Here is a 15,236-nt window from a genome sequence, read left to right as displayed (position 1 = left end):
GAGTGAAAGATGATAGTGATAGCAGCCGCACAATGCATGGGGCAGAATCCTCCACAGGTTCCTTATCTGATGTATTTGTACTTACTGATCAATCATGAAGTTAAGATTTCTAAAACTAAATGTCTTTGTCTCATTCGAAAACAGTTTTGTTTATAACCTATTAAAGTCCATCAATTTGCAATTTTGCACAAATATGTAAAATATGTTTACAGCTCTTGGGGAGTACTGTATATGTGGAAAAAGTATAAAGCCTTTTATGGCTCCAGAGGAAGCTGTATGTAATGTGATACATTGCCTCCAGTGATGATCACCTTCTGTATTCCACACATTCTTTTTCCTTTTCAAAACCTGGCACCTACATTACCAACAATGACATCACTAGAGGCAAATTATACAATTGCATGCAGCTTCCTGTGGAGCCATAAAAAGCTTTATACTACTTTTTCACATACTCACAAACCTTCAATTGTATAAATGGGAGGAGTTACCCTTTTATATGAAGCAGTACCTCCCTACGATTTTTTATCAAAGGCAGCAGAAGTTGTGACTTTCCCTGTCAGGTTCCTTCATATAACTTAGAGGGTAAACTTACAGTGTCCCTGAAGGCTCAGTGCAAGTTAGTAATAACAGAACAGATGAAACACAAGTAAATTAGAAATAATCATTACCAATTTGATAACACATGTGCAGCAGTTAGACATTATGCTGCAAGGCCAGAAAACAAAAATAAAATACAGAAATGACTGAAGTGTTACAAACAACAACAAAAAGGTTGTCACTGACAGTGATGAATCCGACTGGTACACACTTGTTGTCCCACCAGAAGAACATAGCTTTCAGCTAATTTTACAAGACCACTTATGGATAGATGATTTTAGTGTCTTCATTGGTCACAAACCATGGCAACTATGAGCATGTCCCAGCTGTGTGCATCACTTTTTAGTCTAATCACATGAGTTTATTACATATGGTGAGTTGACGCATTACATAGTTCATAATATATAGCAATGATAGGTGTCTGTTATTGCCATAAGTGATAAACTATGTAGTTCTTGCAGCGCTTTTATTTTCTAAATGCTGCACATATCAAACTGATGATTTGGGTATTTTCCTGATTGACTTGTGATTTGTCGCTTTGCATCAGTTTTCTCTCTTAAGTTGCAGTGTGTTGACTTCTCAAGGTCCCTGTATGAAGCATTATAATAACAGAAAGAAGTACAGATCAGAGAAGTCTGAAAAAAAAAAATAAACAGTAAAAAAACAAAACAAAAAAAACATGTTGTTGTTTATATAATTCTTTTTTGTCAATTGGACATAAAAATCTTGCTTCCAATCCCAAATAGAGCGAGCGCTTTACAGCATCCTGAGCGACAAACTGAGAATCTGTGCCATAAATCACAATGGAAATTAATCGGGCATGTTACAAATGTACATACATATGCCTGTGTTTCATTTTACAACAACCCCTACACATCAAAGTTGGTGTGGACCAGTGACGAGCCACACAGCAACATACATTCGGCCCAGATGGTCCTTATCTGGTTGCCAGAATACGGTGCCCATGATATAGGCCTTGGTTCTTTGCCAGGGGTCAGCTAGATGTACAATTGGCTGAAGTCGGACCAACAGGACAGGGATGTATTTAGCATCTGCATCTGCTTGTGTATTTTATGTGTCCTCATTTTTACTTATCTTCTTTACATTATTTGGACATAAGATATGCCCTTGTGATGTTGGGTATTGTTGGCCTACCTTGGACACGTCGCTGTAATAAAACCTTGTGGTTTTCAACTTTATCATACTTGTATTACTATATTATTTTGTCATGTGTGTCAGTGAATTTTCTGTGTGTACATTTGTTTGCAAGCTTTCTTGCTTGATTTACTTCCTTAAGTACAAAATTATTTTGAAATAAAGGTGCACTATGTAGTTTCAGGGTTAGGGTAAGGGTAAACTAAATTGACAAACTTTCTTCATTTTCCTGACTGAATAAAGTGAATAAACAAACTGACCTTAAAGTAAACAAACACAATGTCTGTTCTGGAAAACTGTTCAAACTTTTTTCTTCCGGAAAAAAAGCTTGTTTATTCAGCTGTAGAAAAGATAAATATTCTTGAGTTTGCATTATTACCTCATTAATATCATCTGGATTTAAATTTCCACAACAAAACTATATAGTGCCCCTTTAAAGTGAAGTCATTTCCCAAATAAAGAAACACCAACAAGTGTTTTAATATAAGAATAATAATCTAACGTTAAATAAATCACACGCTGATACATCAGTTATCAATTAGAAACAATTGCAATGTCAATTTAATATATGGTGATATTTGACGAAAAACTAGTGACTTGCACATCATTAGTAATGCAGTCATACTGGCGAAAGAACAAAAGAGTTGACAAACATGTTCATGTGCATGGACTCTGTGCATCTCTTCTCCATTCATTCTTGTTTACTTTGTCCTATTTTTAGCTGCAGCTCTGCTCATGTGCCCTCTGCTGGGCTCATCAAAGCAGCTCCTCCAAGTTGTCATAGAAATAGACCGTCAAGTCCATTAGCTTCTATGTCCCGAATCACACACCGGAAGCACAGCTATGGGTCAGGAAGATTCCGAATCTGAACATCTTTAATTCTGTAAATATTTCCAATTAATACAGGTAATCTTGTGAATGCCCATGCATTACAACACCTGCAATATCCCCTTCAGCCCTTTAATATCACAATCTGAGGCTGCTGTGTGACAGTCTGACATGATAGAGTCATGTTGGCTCCGTGTATGACCTTGTGCTGTGGACACCAGCAGTGCTCCTGGGAATAACCCAGTTTAATCAGACACCTGCTGCTACAGCACTGCTGGGATAATTAGCATTTCAGAGGAGCGGGTCTAGCTATACTATGTGTCATCAGTCAAACCTTGTGGCTGAATGAGAGGTATTTCATAACATGCAACATGCTGACTTATAGCACCTTGTTAACATTCATTTTTCACTCCAGACAACCAGGAATTCATGCAAACCCATTGCCCATCTGTCTCAGTAGCTCCTCTTTGTTTTTGGAATTTAATTAGCTCATTAATATTTCTAACATTCATTTTGGATCTCAGTGGTTAGTGAGTAAACAATTTCACCTGACTTGCCATCAGCATGAGTGAGAGTAGATCATGATTTTGATAAATCATTTGGGGTTTGTCTGTTCTTTTTTTTTTTTAAATGGACTCATATTTCTTTTCCAGACTACTGACCGCTCTAAGCGCTTTGTAACACCTGCCACGTTTGCCCATTCACACAAACACTCACACACACACACATTCATACACTGATAGCAGAGGCTGCCATGCAAGGTGCCAACTGTTCATCAGGAGCAATTTGGGGTTCAGTATCTCGCTCAAGGACACTTTGACATGCAGCTCAGCTCAGCCAGGGGGAGCCGGGATTCAATCACTAGATGACTTGCTCTACCCCGAGCTACAGCTGCCCCAATAATTTGTAATATTGTATTTCTATTTTAAGGACCCCTGGAAGACTAGAGGCACATTGTTAAATATATAGATAGACAGATAGATAGATAGCCAGGGCTGTCATCTATGAGCATCACAATATAAAGTACAACAGACATGATGCAAAGGTGGAAACATACTTTATTTGACATTAAGAGGAGAAGGAAAATCACACACATGCTACAGAAATGTCAAAGGTAGGAGGTACAATGTCATTTTTCTATCTGAACCTAGTCAAAGCAACTCAAACCAATGATCTTCCTTTATTTGATAATGCTTTCATGCATGACTAACGTTTTCTTAAAATGTGAAAAATCACATCAATACCTTGTTTTCCCCCACATGCCGATTCTTTCAGCTGTGAGATGTTAGAGGGGTTTCTCGCATGTACGGCCTGTTTCAAGTCACCCCACAACATCTCAATGGGATTAAGATCTGAGTTTTGAATCGACGATTCCATGACTCTCCATTTCTTAGTTTATAGCCAGTCCCTGGTAGATTTACTGGTATGTTTTGGGTCATTGTCTTGTTGCACTTGGTCCAGTTTCGCTTCAGCTTTAATGTTTTTACAGATGGTCTCACATGGTCCTCAAGCACCCTCTGATACACAGTAGAATTCATGACGATGGTGAGCTGGTCAGGTCCTGCTGCAGCAAAGCATCCCCAAACCATGACACTTCCGCCTCATGCTTCACAGCTGGTATGAGGTTCTTTTCCTGGAATGCTGTGTTTGGTTTACACCAAACATGTCCTCTGTTCTGGTGTCCAAATAATTCAAAATTATACTCATCTGTCCAAAGAACATTATTCCAGAGGTCCTGGTCTTTGTCTACATTCTCTCTGGCAAACTTCCGTCTGGCCTTCATGTTTTTCGTAGAGAGCACACGTTTCCTCCATGCACATCTCCCATGAAAGTTAAACTTGTGTTGTCTCTTTCTGATTGTGGAGGCGTGCGCTTTCACATCAACAGTAGCAGGAGACAGCTGTAGGTCCCGTGATGACATTTTAGGGTTTTTGGTGACTACTGTCAGCATCTTGCAGTCTGCTCTCGGGGTGACCTGGTTGAACAGCCAGACATGCTGGCAGCTGTTTTGAATGCCCCCCCACTTGTAGACTATTTTCCAGACAGTGGAACGGCTAATTTCGAATTATTTTGAGATCGTTCTAAATCCCTTACCAGACTCATAAACTGATACAATCTTCCTTCTGAAGGCCTAAGACAGCTCTTTGGATCTCACCATGGCATTCACTCTCACTTCAACAGCCAGGAGCACACCAGACTAAATGTCTGAAGTTTAAATAGGGCAAGCCTCCTTCAAAATGCTGAGTAACGATGTTCTAATCATGTGCACCTGATGTGATACACCTGTGTGTGATTTTAGCCATTTTAAGAGGGAATAAATGTGGGGATGTCCTAATTTATTCCTCACCAAAAATAGCTTTTGTTTTTATTTTTTTATTTCATTTCACAGAAAGTTTTTAAAAGTGTTTTCTTCAGTTTCAGTTGTTTAGTTATATTACTTGAATCTCTCAGTATTGTTAAAATTGATATTCTATATCCATATGTCCCAATATGAAATAAAGAGGCTTTCATAGGGTGTTCTGACTTTTTTCACATGACTGTAGCTTACCAAACAGGTAACAACATTTTTTTCAAAAACATGAAAAGTATGAAAGTATCGAGGAGGATAAGTCAGGGGATGGATACAAAAACATATTCAAGTCACTGAATATTCTGTTTAGTTCTGTTAAAACAACAATCAAGAAATGGAAGAAATATGGCACATGTGTAAATCAGTCTAGAGCAGGCCGTCCTCACAGACTGAGTGACCCTGCAAGAATGAGACTACTACTTTGTAGAAATCTGTTTCACTTTGACATTAAAACATTTTTTTGTCAATTAAAAAATATATGTATATATATATATATATATATATATATATACATACACACATATACATACACATATATATATATATGTATATATATATATAGGCAACCAGCTGAGAGTCAAGGAGGCAGATTATTAACAGGTATTTAAATGCAACACTTTCCAGTGACTTCTCTGTTGCAGGCAGAATATTGAGAAGCTGTGTCCATGGTAATTACTTAATACACCTATCACACCTCTAGTATTTAACAAATATTTCTGTAATGCATTTAGACTGTCAGTTCATTTATGCCTAAAGTTCATCAACAAATGTCTGGTTGAGGCTCTATTTTTAGTTTTCTGTGTCTGACTCTGTGTGGATGGACTGTGTATTTCTGAACAGTGATCTGTGACACCACCATGTGGGGGACGCTGGTAATTCAATTCTGACAGTTAAATGAACCCAGCATGGTTACAATATATTCATGTGTAATGAGTGACTTAATTATTTAAAACTGAGGACATTACCTTCACTGCATTTTTCTTAGATTTCATGTGACAACTGCAATATCAGAAGCAGTTATTCATTTATTACCAGCAACTTAAACACATTTGTTTCTAAATCAGATGATACACGTCTGTAGGTCTTGTAGGAATTCATCTGTATTTGATTAACCATCCACAGTTCATTCAATTTACTAATGCAGTCTTTTAGTTTATGTCTGCAGTTTGTGTTTGAGGTTGGCCAGTTGCTTCATGTCGATGCTGCTGCCACCGCACACGATCACCAGCAGGGGGCCCAAGACGGTCGGCAGCCGACCTAATGACAGGTGGTACAACAAAAAACTGATCAACTTCTGTAATCTCCACAAGTTTCCACTCATTGGAGGTTAAATTATAATTATTGATTTTAAACATTTTCTACAGACACAGATGCTGCTGATAAGGTCTTTTAATGTGCACATGCATGAGAAAAACAAACACCAACAAAACAAAGAACATTAATAGCAAACAAGTAAATGTTTGCTTTTGTGTCACTGTTGTATCAACAAACAGAGGAACTGCAAGTGAAAGAGGGATTAATAAAGAAGTAGTCATGGAATCGATTTGTTCATGTTTACTGTTTTATACGCTTAACAGAAGCAAGGTGGTAAATATCTTTGAAGATGACAGAGGAGTTACCTTCATCCTGTAGTCTGCGTATAAGTCCACTGTAGACAGCTGCAAGTGAAGCTCCACATGCTAGCTCCACCAACACTCGCTCCTCATCTAAAAGAGGGAGCGCGCGCATACACACACACAAGTTTGAATAAAACAAAGTGAAGCCAAGTTCATCACATAGGTTTATGTTACCAGTTAAAAATTAAACAGTAAGGTTGATTATTTTCTTTGAGGGAATTCTCACAAGTCATTAGCAGTCATAGCAAAATCTGAATAACATTATAATCATAGAGTGTATAACAGAAGTGAAAGTAGCTTCCAGGTCTGAAAAGTGGAGCCAATACAAAGTGCATCTGCTGGTTCTATATATGTATTAGTTGTCATATATTATACTATGTATACTGTACTTTATCACACTTTTTTTCCACGCTCACTTTCCGGCTGCCACTAAACTACATATTGCTCATTGCTCCCCAACATACACACCACTAAAAGACAAAATTGCTTCAACAAATATCCCCAAAAAAACCATCCCAGTACTGCTTTTAATTGTTTTTTTTCATGTCACTCCTCTCTTTATTAAGTTTTTTTTTTTTTTGGCCTTCCATATTGTGCTGAACATGTCATGCCTCATAATAGGTTTAGGTGCGTCTTGTCCTGTCTCAACCACTGAATAAAATAAGGAAATACAACAAAGACAACAACTACAGCAGCCATACGCACCTCGCTAACAAAGCTAGCCAGTTAGGGCTGCACAATTGAAGTCTTATTGAAATAAAATGATGGCTAAATGTAATATCTAAATTGCAGACCCAACCCAACAGCATTATAATAAAGTACTGGACTGCTGCAGAGATGCCCTGGCCTATATATCTTGTTCTCCAGATGTCACATTATTGTGGTTTAATAGTTTTTTTCAGTGAAAATGAAACTGAGATGCAAAAATGATTATTACTCACAATTGCTAATCATATGAAAATCGTAAGATCTGTCATACTAACAGCAATATGATTTGTGTTTTTTTTAAACCATATCATGCAGCTGTACAGTGTATACATTCAGGAAGACACACTCACCTAGGAATGTTTCCACAGCATGCAGAGCCTGCTGGTCAGTCACGAGCTCAGAGATGATCGTGAGCTCGCTGCTTTGGGTGCATTCAAAAGCTTTCTTGCACACTGTTTTCGCTCCAAGACATTTGGCCTCACTGTGGACAGACAGATGAGGATGATGTCAGCGTGGTTTCATTCAGAGCTGCAGAAGGCATTCGAGCCACTTTACCCTCTCACCTGGTGATGTCATCCAGGGTGACCACCCTCCCAGCTTTTACCGCAGCGTTTAAACAGTCGGCGCCCACTGTCTCCATTGCGATGATCGGTACATCTGTCCAGCCGACATCCTTTAGGCCCTGGATGACCCCACAGAGGAGGCCCCCGCCGCCTACAGACACCAGCACAGCTCCAGGCTTAACAACGGGACCCAGAGAGGCTGCGACCTCTGTGATTATACTGGCGTGGCCCTGCCTGGGAAATGAGGAGGTACTTTAATATTGCACAATGCCTATTTTGTTGCTCATCCATCAAAAATGGTAAAAACTAGAAACTGATGATGATGATGATGAATGATGAATGTGTCTACCAGAGCAGGGGGTCATCGAATGGAGGAACATAGGTGAGTCCTTCAGTTTCTGTCAGCCTGAGAGCTTCTCCATTGGCATCATCCCAAACCTAAGAAGAAGATTCTGGTTTATTTTCTCTGTTAAACCCCTGAAGAAGATAGAGAGAGGAGAAGAAAAAGAAGAAGAACTCTACCTTGCCGACAATCTTGACTGTAGCACCCTGATCCTTAAGTCTCTGAACGACCAGCTGAGGCGTGGAGGAGGGGACTACGATGGTGGCTGGTAGACCCATTTTCCTGGCTACGTAAGCAGCAGCCATACCTGCATTACCCCCTAGAAAAGGCCATAATACGTGTTATGACAGCCATCAAATAATACTGTGTATATTGACATGTCACAGTAGAAATTTCACCTGAAGAGCAGACAACTCCTTTCGATTGAGTGGCGCGCTGCAAAAGAGAGTAATGAAATGAAATGAAGTGAAGTGAAGGACAAGTTATTGTCCTTTTTCCAAAATCTACTTCTGAAGGGGTACTGTGGAGTTTTGGAGAAGACATGCAAAGTCATAATTTTGACATTTACATCATAAATGAGGTAAAAATACGAAGATGGAAATTTTTATTTTTTTATGGAAAGGTGGCAGGGTCCGCCAAATATAAACAAAGTAAACCACCATGAAGTCGTGCTGTACTTTAAATGAGGTTTCTTTAATCGTTTATTCAGTCATGAAAACAAAGACGGTTTCTTTACGCAGCTTGTTGAGGCAATGAAGATCTTGCTATTCTGATTAAAATGCCTTCCCCATAACTACATAGTGCACCTTTAATCCAAATGACAGCTCATATTCGGTGTCTGATAAGATGGGCGTGAAGAAACAGTTTGAGGTTGAGGGTTCCTACCTGCTGGCAGAGGTGTCCGATGCCGCGGATCTTGAAGGAGCCAGAGGGCTGTGAATTCTCCATCTTCAGGAACACGGTCGTTCCCACGTGTTTGGACATGCTGATGCTCTCCAGCAGCGGAGTGTTGACATGGAAATGCTTGGCCATGGTGCACCCGATTTCACTTAAATGACAGAATGTTAGACGTGTAGAAAGTTGAGCCGGACAGAAGAGAAAACACTTTCCACGCTTCCTACCTGACTGTGTGCCATACATGCTCAGTGGTACCTCCAAGTGTAGCTGGAACCAGGAATGGGCAGTAATAATGGCAGTAGGCAGGGTTGGGAGGGTTATTTTTAAAATGTACTTATTACATTTTATTAACTACCTGTTAAAAAACGTTGTCAGTAATGTGGACGTTATCTTAAGTATCACAATATGAAAGTAATGTTACTTGATTACTTTCCGTTACTTCGGGATAACTTTAAAGGTGCACTATGTAGTTTTAATCAAAGAGAACGATCTTCATTGAGTGACTTTTTTATGTCTTAATAAACTGAATACAAACACTCTTTGTTTACATGACTGAATAGACTGAATTAACAAACTGACGTTAAAGGACAACACAATCTCAAACTATTTTAATGTGTTCTGTTATGTATGTGGCGGACCCTGCCCCTTTACACAGTGTTCTGGACACTTAATTTTCTTCTGAGGACTGCTTGTTTGTTCAGTTCTGAAAAATAAGTATTCCTGAGTTTTTATTAGTATTTGTAGCATTACCTCATTAACATTGTAAATGTAACAATTTTGAGTCTGAATATCTTGTCCAAAACTACATAATGATCCTTTAATACCAAACATGCGCAAATAAAGACGAGATAAAATAAATGTCAGTAAGATTGCTTTTATTTTACCTCATGAAGTGTTGTCATGTGTAGGGTTAGTCTTCATTTCAAAACTGCAATTTGCTAATTACAATTTTTGCTAATTACATATTTCCTTTCTGTAACTATACTGGAATACAGTTACCTTTTATGTGTATCCTGATTGTGTTATCCTATTGTATTCATGTCAGTATATCACACATGTTCTGTTACACACCAAGCCTGGTAGCTGTCATGTTCATATCAGTAGTGGCACACAAAGTTAGCTTAAGTAAAGCTGGGTAATAGTTCATTATTATTTGATCAGTAGTTTTTGTTAATCGCTAGAATAATGCTCCCTGAATTAAATATCTAAAAACAGCAAAAATCCATCACAGAAACACAGAAACGTGGCAAGCAATACATTCAGTTATTCACATTGACATCTAGTGGAAAATAAATGGGGCACTGTCTCCTTTTTTTCCTCCAGTCCCGTGAACACAACAAACAAAATCCAGCTCACTTCACAGCAGCACTGGATTAGCAGCAGACATATTGACCCATAATATTTCCATTAAGCTAGACCTTTTTATGGTTATTAGGTTTCTTTTAAGTTCACAATGTATTCGGTCACTTACTGCTGTGTCTCAATCTTTTAGCGAGTTTTCTCCACGCAGTAGAACATTTCTCTTGTAATAAGCGTCCTCTTCGAGCTGTGCAAATCGGTTCAAGTGGTTCAAGTAAACCAATGTATTGCGTACATTGTTAACTTTTACTGCACGTATAGATAACAGCGTACTCTAAGATCATAAATGTTGACTTGCGACTTACTGACCTTCAACTGCCTTGTTAAACGAGCCTCTGACCGTTACATAAAGAAGCGCACAGTATTGCGCAAAATGTATGATATTTTCAGTCTTCTGTAATTGTGTGAAGCATTGTAGCACGGCAGCCTCCTGTGACGTAAGCACAACAAAACACCATCACATCCGGTTGTTGTTTCAAAATAAAGGTAGAACACGTTTCACTTTTTCAGGAACATCATCATCAACAACAACAACAACAACAACAACAACAACAATGAATAATTCATTATTATTGATATGTTTCTGTTATGGCTAACCTACCAGGTTTTCTTGATTTTGTTTTGTCTCATGGTCATCGAATAATATTATTTTTTCTCGTCATATTGTAGGAAATACCTTATAAAAGGTACGCAGTAAGTATCACGTAGTAGCTGATACAAGTGTGACTATAGCGTGGATTTCACGGAAATGAACCCACCTGTCAAGAGCCTTCTGTCGGTGCAGCAGACTTGAATAACCTGTTAAATCCCCTCCAAAGTCCACGGTTTATTATCAAGGGTGTCTGTTTAGTGCTGCAGATGACATCACTCATATAAATCAGTATGACTGATGTCAGTGCACACATCTGTTCCACTCATTCGACAAAAACTACATCCAGCTTTCATATCATACACTTCAGAAAATTGAGTGGGTCAGACACAGCGTTGATCCTCTGCATGGATTATAATGTCTTTATTATTAGTATATGTACATGAGTTGAGTAGTGACAGGTCGCATATACACAAAGTCATGGTTTGCACTCCTCAGACTGATGTGCCATCACACACCACTCTACTTATTGCTTCATATTTTACACAGCGTGTGTTCAAAGGACATGACGCTTTGTGTCAAACCCTTCCTGTCCATTGGGTGGCAGCAATGAGTGACGCCATCACTGACAGAAAAAAGAAGCAAAAACAGTGTGTCTAATAATAATAATAATAATAATAATAATAATAATAATAATAGAAAAAAACAACAAACCAGGAAAATAATACCTTGCATACAACTACTGAAATATGTAAATCTGAAGAAAAAACAAATCAGAGATGACACTTAAACAAAGTTGTTTCCACACTTGAGATTCTTCATTCACTTGAGGTTAATTTAGCCCCATTTGAACACTAAAGCAGTTTGCCCCGCAGGGATAATGTATACAATATATTCTCCACCTTTGTTTAAAATGTGGCGGTGTGATTTTTTGTAATGACAGTATGTGTCTCGACTTTGCAAAAAAGACAGATTAGCCACGGTAGCTTTTATCTTATATATTTAAGAGGACTGAAACACTGAGACTGTGGGTGGGTGATGGGGACACTGCTTCACCGTATTTTTTGTTTTAAAGCCTGGCACCTGCGCTGCTCCAATACAACGACCAATGTGTGCCAGGCCCAAGTCTGGATTAGTAAATGAGCAATAGGTAAACATTTGAGTTGACGACAGAATGTTAAGAAATACCTCTTCTGACATTATGACATCGATGTATTGTGTCGTAGAGATATCTACTGAGGTTAGCAGGCTAACTAGCTAGCCTCGACCTGTCCCAGTCCTAAGATCCTGTATTAGCAGTGTAAATGCTAACACTCCCCTGATGTCCGAGCTCACATTCTAAACCACTAGCTGCATGGCTAACTGAGCAGCAGTTAGCCATAACGCTGATGACACATTACATGCTCCCCTTTAATTTGTTTTTTAGTATTTAAAAGGTGGGCCGATTCTTACATATTGCACCTTTAAGTGTTAATGGAGAATATTGCAATTTTTTTTTGTCAATTCCTCCCCTTCCTTCTTCTTCTCCTCTAAACCCTTTGGTACTTTGGTCTCACAAATTCAATTCACACATTCTTGTTTTCCTTCTTCTCATCCAGCTGCAAACATTTTGCACTTGAACAGATGTTAATATGACACCATGCACCAGTGCTGAGTCAACAAAACACACAACAGTAAAGCATTGATCAGCATCAGTAACAATTCATAGATGCTTCTTGTGAAACTTTGTGAAATCAGACTTCTTCTGATATCAGTTCAAACTCTACTTGTTTCAACCATGCCATAACATTTTGTAACGTATTGTCAATGTCTGTTTCTCATATGGGGTGATGTGGACTTCAGCCACCATGCATCCAAAGCTTGATGGATCCTGCTTCTTGGTCTTATGGTTTGCACTACTAATAGCTGCCCTGTAAACAACCTGACAAAACCTGAATTTCTTTCCTTAACACACATTCAGAGTTACACTCCCTGTTCTCTCTTTTCACTTTCATCTCTCCAACTTCATGTCTCACACACAATCTCACCTGACCCAGTCTGTGAAAATACTGCATTTAAATCCTCACACCACACAGTGTGAAGGTGTTCTCAGACAACATACTATGTTCATCAACGAAGAGCACATCACTCTGCTGCTGGCTTCATAAGGATCCATGTGGGTGCTTTTGTTAATTAACACCATACAAAAATAAAGTGGCATTCAAAGGTCGGGATTATTTGGGTAGCTCAAGGAGAGCTTTCTGGAAGAACTCAACGATGCAACCAAATGATAAAATTTTTTTCTGTTCAGCTTCTCTCATGCGGCTGAACTTTGTGTGAAGCTGCCAAGCTACTTTTGCTCAAAGTAAGATTTGGACAATTCCTTTCAGCTGCAGCAACTTAGTGAAAACATATTATGACTCTAGCATAAAGTGGCTCTGTGATTCTAGCATTACATCCAAACAAACTGGAAGAAAAGTTGCTTCATTAGAGTGGCGAGTTCCATCTTTGTTTCTGAGGGAGGCAGTCGTTTCCTCCCGACTACCTCCATCGTTTGTTCTGTCTCTCTTGGCTAACGTCTACGCCCACATGCTGCTGCTGCTCCTCTTCTTCACTGTGTGCATGCGCCCTCTGTGAGTGTGCACATGGCTCCTGATCTGGGCTTCATGCCAGTGAGCGTTGTCTGGGTTTGATCCTTGGGTACAGCTGGAGAGAGAGAGAGAGAGAGAGAGAGAAAGAGAGAGAGAGAGAGAGAGAGAGAGAGAGAGAGAGAGAGATGGAGGGCAGGGTCACTACATGATGTTAACATTGTTCTCAAGGTGCGTGAACATCATGACGGCAGACTGTAAGACACTGGGTGGAAAAAAATCTGCCATTTACTAAGTTGGTTCCTCTGGTGAATCACAGTCACAATCAACATGCACAAATCGTTCACACTGAGGCAGCATGGTATACAGTTGCAGCCTATTGAATCCATCAATCTAGCCATTCATTGTCTACAACTGCTTATCAGTAAAGGTTTGCAGGGGTTAGAGCTGATTCTCAAAAATAAATGTATTTATCTGGTAAACATTCCTTTAAGAATTTAGGAGTGCTATATGGTGTTAGCTACTAGTTTCATAAATATGGTTTTTAAAAAATAATCATCAAGAGATGAAAATTTAGAAGCCCGTTTCCACCAGAAACCAAAAAAATGGAAAACTAAGCTTGAAATGGAAAACTAAGCTTCATGTACCATAATAAATCAAAATTATGACAAAAAAGTCAAAATTGTGGAAAAAGAAGTCAATATTGAGATAAGACTCAACATCTATCTAATAAGTTTGACTTTTTAACTAATAATTTAGACTTTTTTTCTCATGATTTTGAGTTTCTCTCTCATAATTATGCTTCACCATGGGAATTTCTTTCTTCAAGCTGAGTTTTCATCGGTTTTTATGTTTAACTGGTTGAAATGGGTTTCCATACAATCCAGATCACTGGTGGAATCTCTTCTTTCATTTGTGGGCCAAAGTTGATCTGTACATCAGATTGACACTGTTCAGAGGTATGCTCAACGTATGCTTATTTAAGATGAAATGTATTTTGTGGAGACTTAGTTATTAGAATAATTTCTTTTACTCACTTAATTGTGACATAATCAAATGTCTGGTTACTATATATACACCGTATATTGCATTCTTTGAAATGTTTTTTTTTTTGTGTGTTTGGACACATAACCTGTAGCTGGTGGCATTTGACCAGACACTAAATGCCTCCCCCAGATTAGCAACCATACTGCAGGGAAGAGGTGTGTGTGTGGAGCTGCAGTAAGAGCAATATTCTAAATATAGAAATTTAGAACTTTAGAAATTAGATTGAAAGCAAACAGACAAGACAAGTGTATGCAGGCGACAAATATTAGCGCACTAGCATACATACTGTGAGCAAGTGTGTGAGGTGAGTAGCCAGTGTTATGTTCTATCAAAATAACAGTCCGTTTTTTTTCATTATCATAATAACACTGGGAATTACTATCCGTAGACTGCAATACGAGAACTATACTGTTTCTTTATTTCTATATTTTGCTTCATGGATCATCAACTGATGTTCAACAGTCATGAATCTTTTACACAATTCATAATGAATCAACTGAAAACTCTGAAAAGTCAGCTGGGGAAGTCGTTTTCAACCAACTTATTAGCGTGCAACGGCTAAACAAGTCAGACAGAGACTGTTGTCATTTCAGCCAGCAACACAGACTGTTGCCAGC

General features: G+C 38.7%; 2 protein-coding genes across 11 annotated transcripts in view; both read right to left on the bottom strand.

The window, feature by feature from the left end:
- Positions 1-5,489: 5,489 nt before the first annotated feature.
- sdsl (serine dehydratase-like) lies at positions 5,490-10,927 on the bottom strand. Of its 3 annotated transcripts, XM_030443968.1 has the most exons (10): positions 10,726-10,922; positions 10,529-10,603; positions 9,046-9,208; positions 8,559-8,595; positions 8,340-8,479; positions 8,167-8,255; positions 7,818-8,051; positions 7,605-7,735; positions 6,550-6,636; positions 5,490-6,187 (listed from the first exon to the last, which is right to left on the bottom strand). In XM_030443968.1, exons 3-10 carry the CDS (start codon positions 9,190-9,192, stop codon positions 6,084-6,086), a joined length of 969 nt encoding a protein of 322 aa, XP_030299828.1. In that variant the 5' UTR covers positions 9,193-9,208; positions 10,529-10,603; positions 10,726-10,922; the 3' UTR covers positions 5,490-6,083. The 3 variants fall into 3 exon arrangements, with proteins under 3 accessions (XP_030299828.1, XP_030299829.1, XP_030299827.1); XM_030443969.1 differs by lacking the exon at positions 10,529-10,603 and having other exon boundaries at positions 10,726-10,927; XM_030443967.1 differs by having other exon boundaries at positions 10,529-10,921.
- A 473-nt stretch (positions 10,928-11,400) lies between these two features.
- Positions 11,401-15,236, bottom strand: part of LOC115597732 (apoptosis-stimulating of p53 protein 1-like) — a 49,021-nt gene continuing 45,185 nt past the window's right edge. For all 8 annotated transcript variants that reach the window (XM_030443962.1, XM_030443958.1, XM_030443960.1 and 5 more), the window contains one exon: positions 11,401-13,690. In XM_030443962.1, coding sequence (XP_030299822.1) covers positions 13,649-13,690 — 42 coding nt within the window. In that variant the 3' untranslated portion in view covers positions 11,401-13,648. The remainder of the gene's footprint in view (positions 13,691-15,236) is intronic.

Source organism: Sparus aurata, chromosome 16 (assembly GCF_900880675.1).
Source record: "Sparus aurata chromosome 16, fSpaAur1.1, whole genome shotgun sequence".
Classification (NCBI taxonomy): domain Eukaryota; kingdom Metazoa; phylum Chordata; class Actinopteri; order Spariformes; family Sparidae; genus Sparus; species Sparus aurata.
The sequence above is the reverse complement of the archived record's forward strand: the minus strand, read 5'-3'. Positions and strand labels throughout refer to the sequence as shown.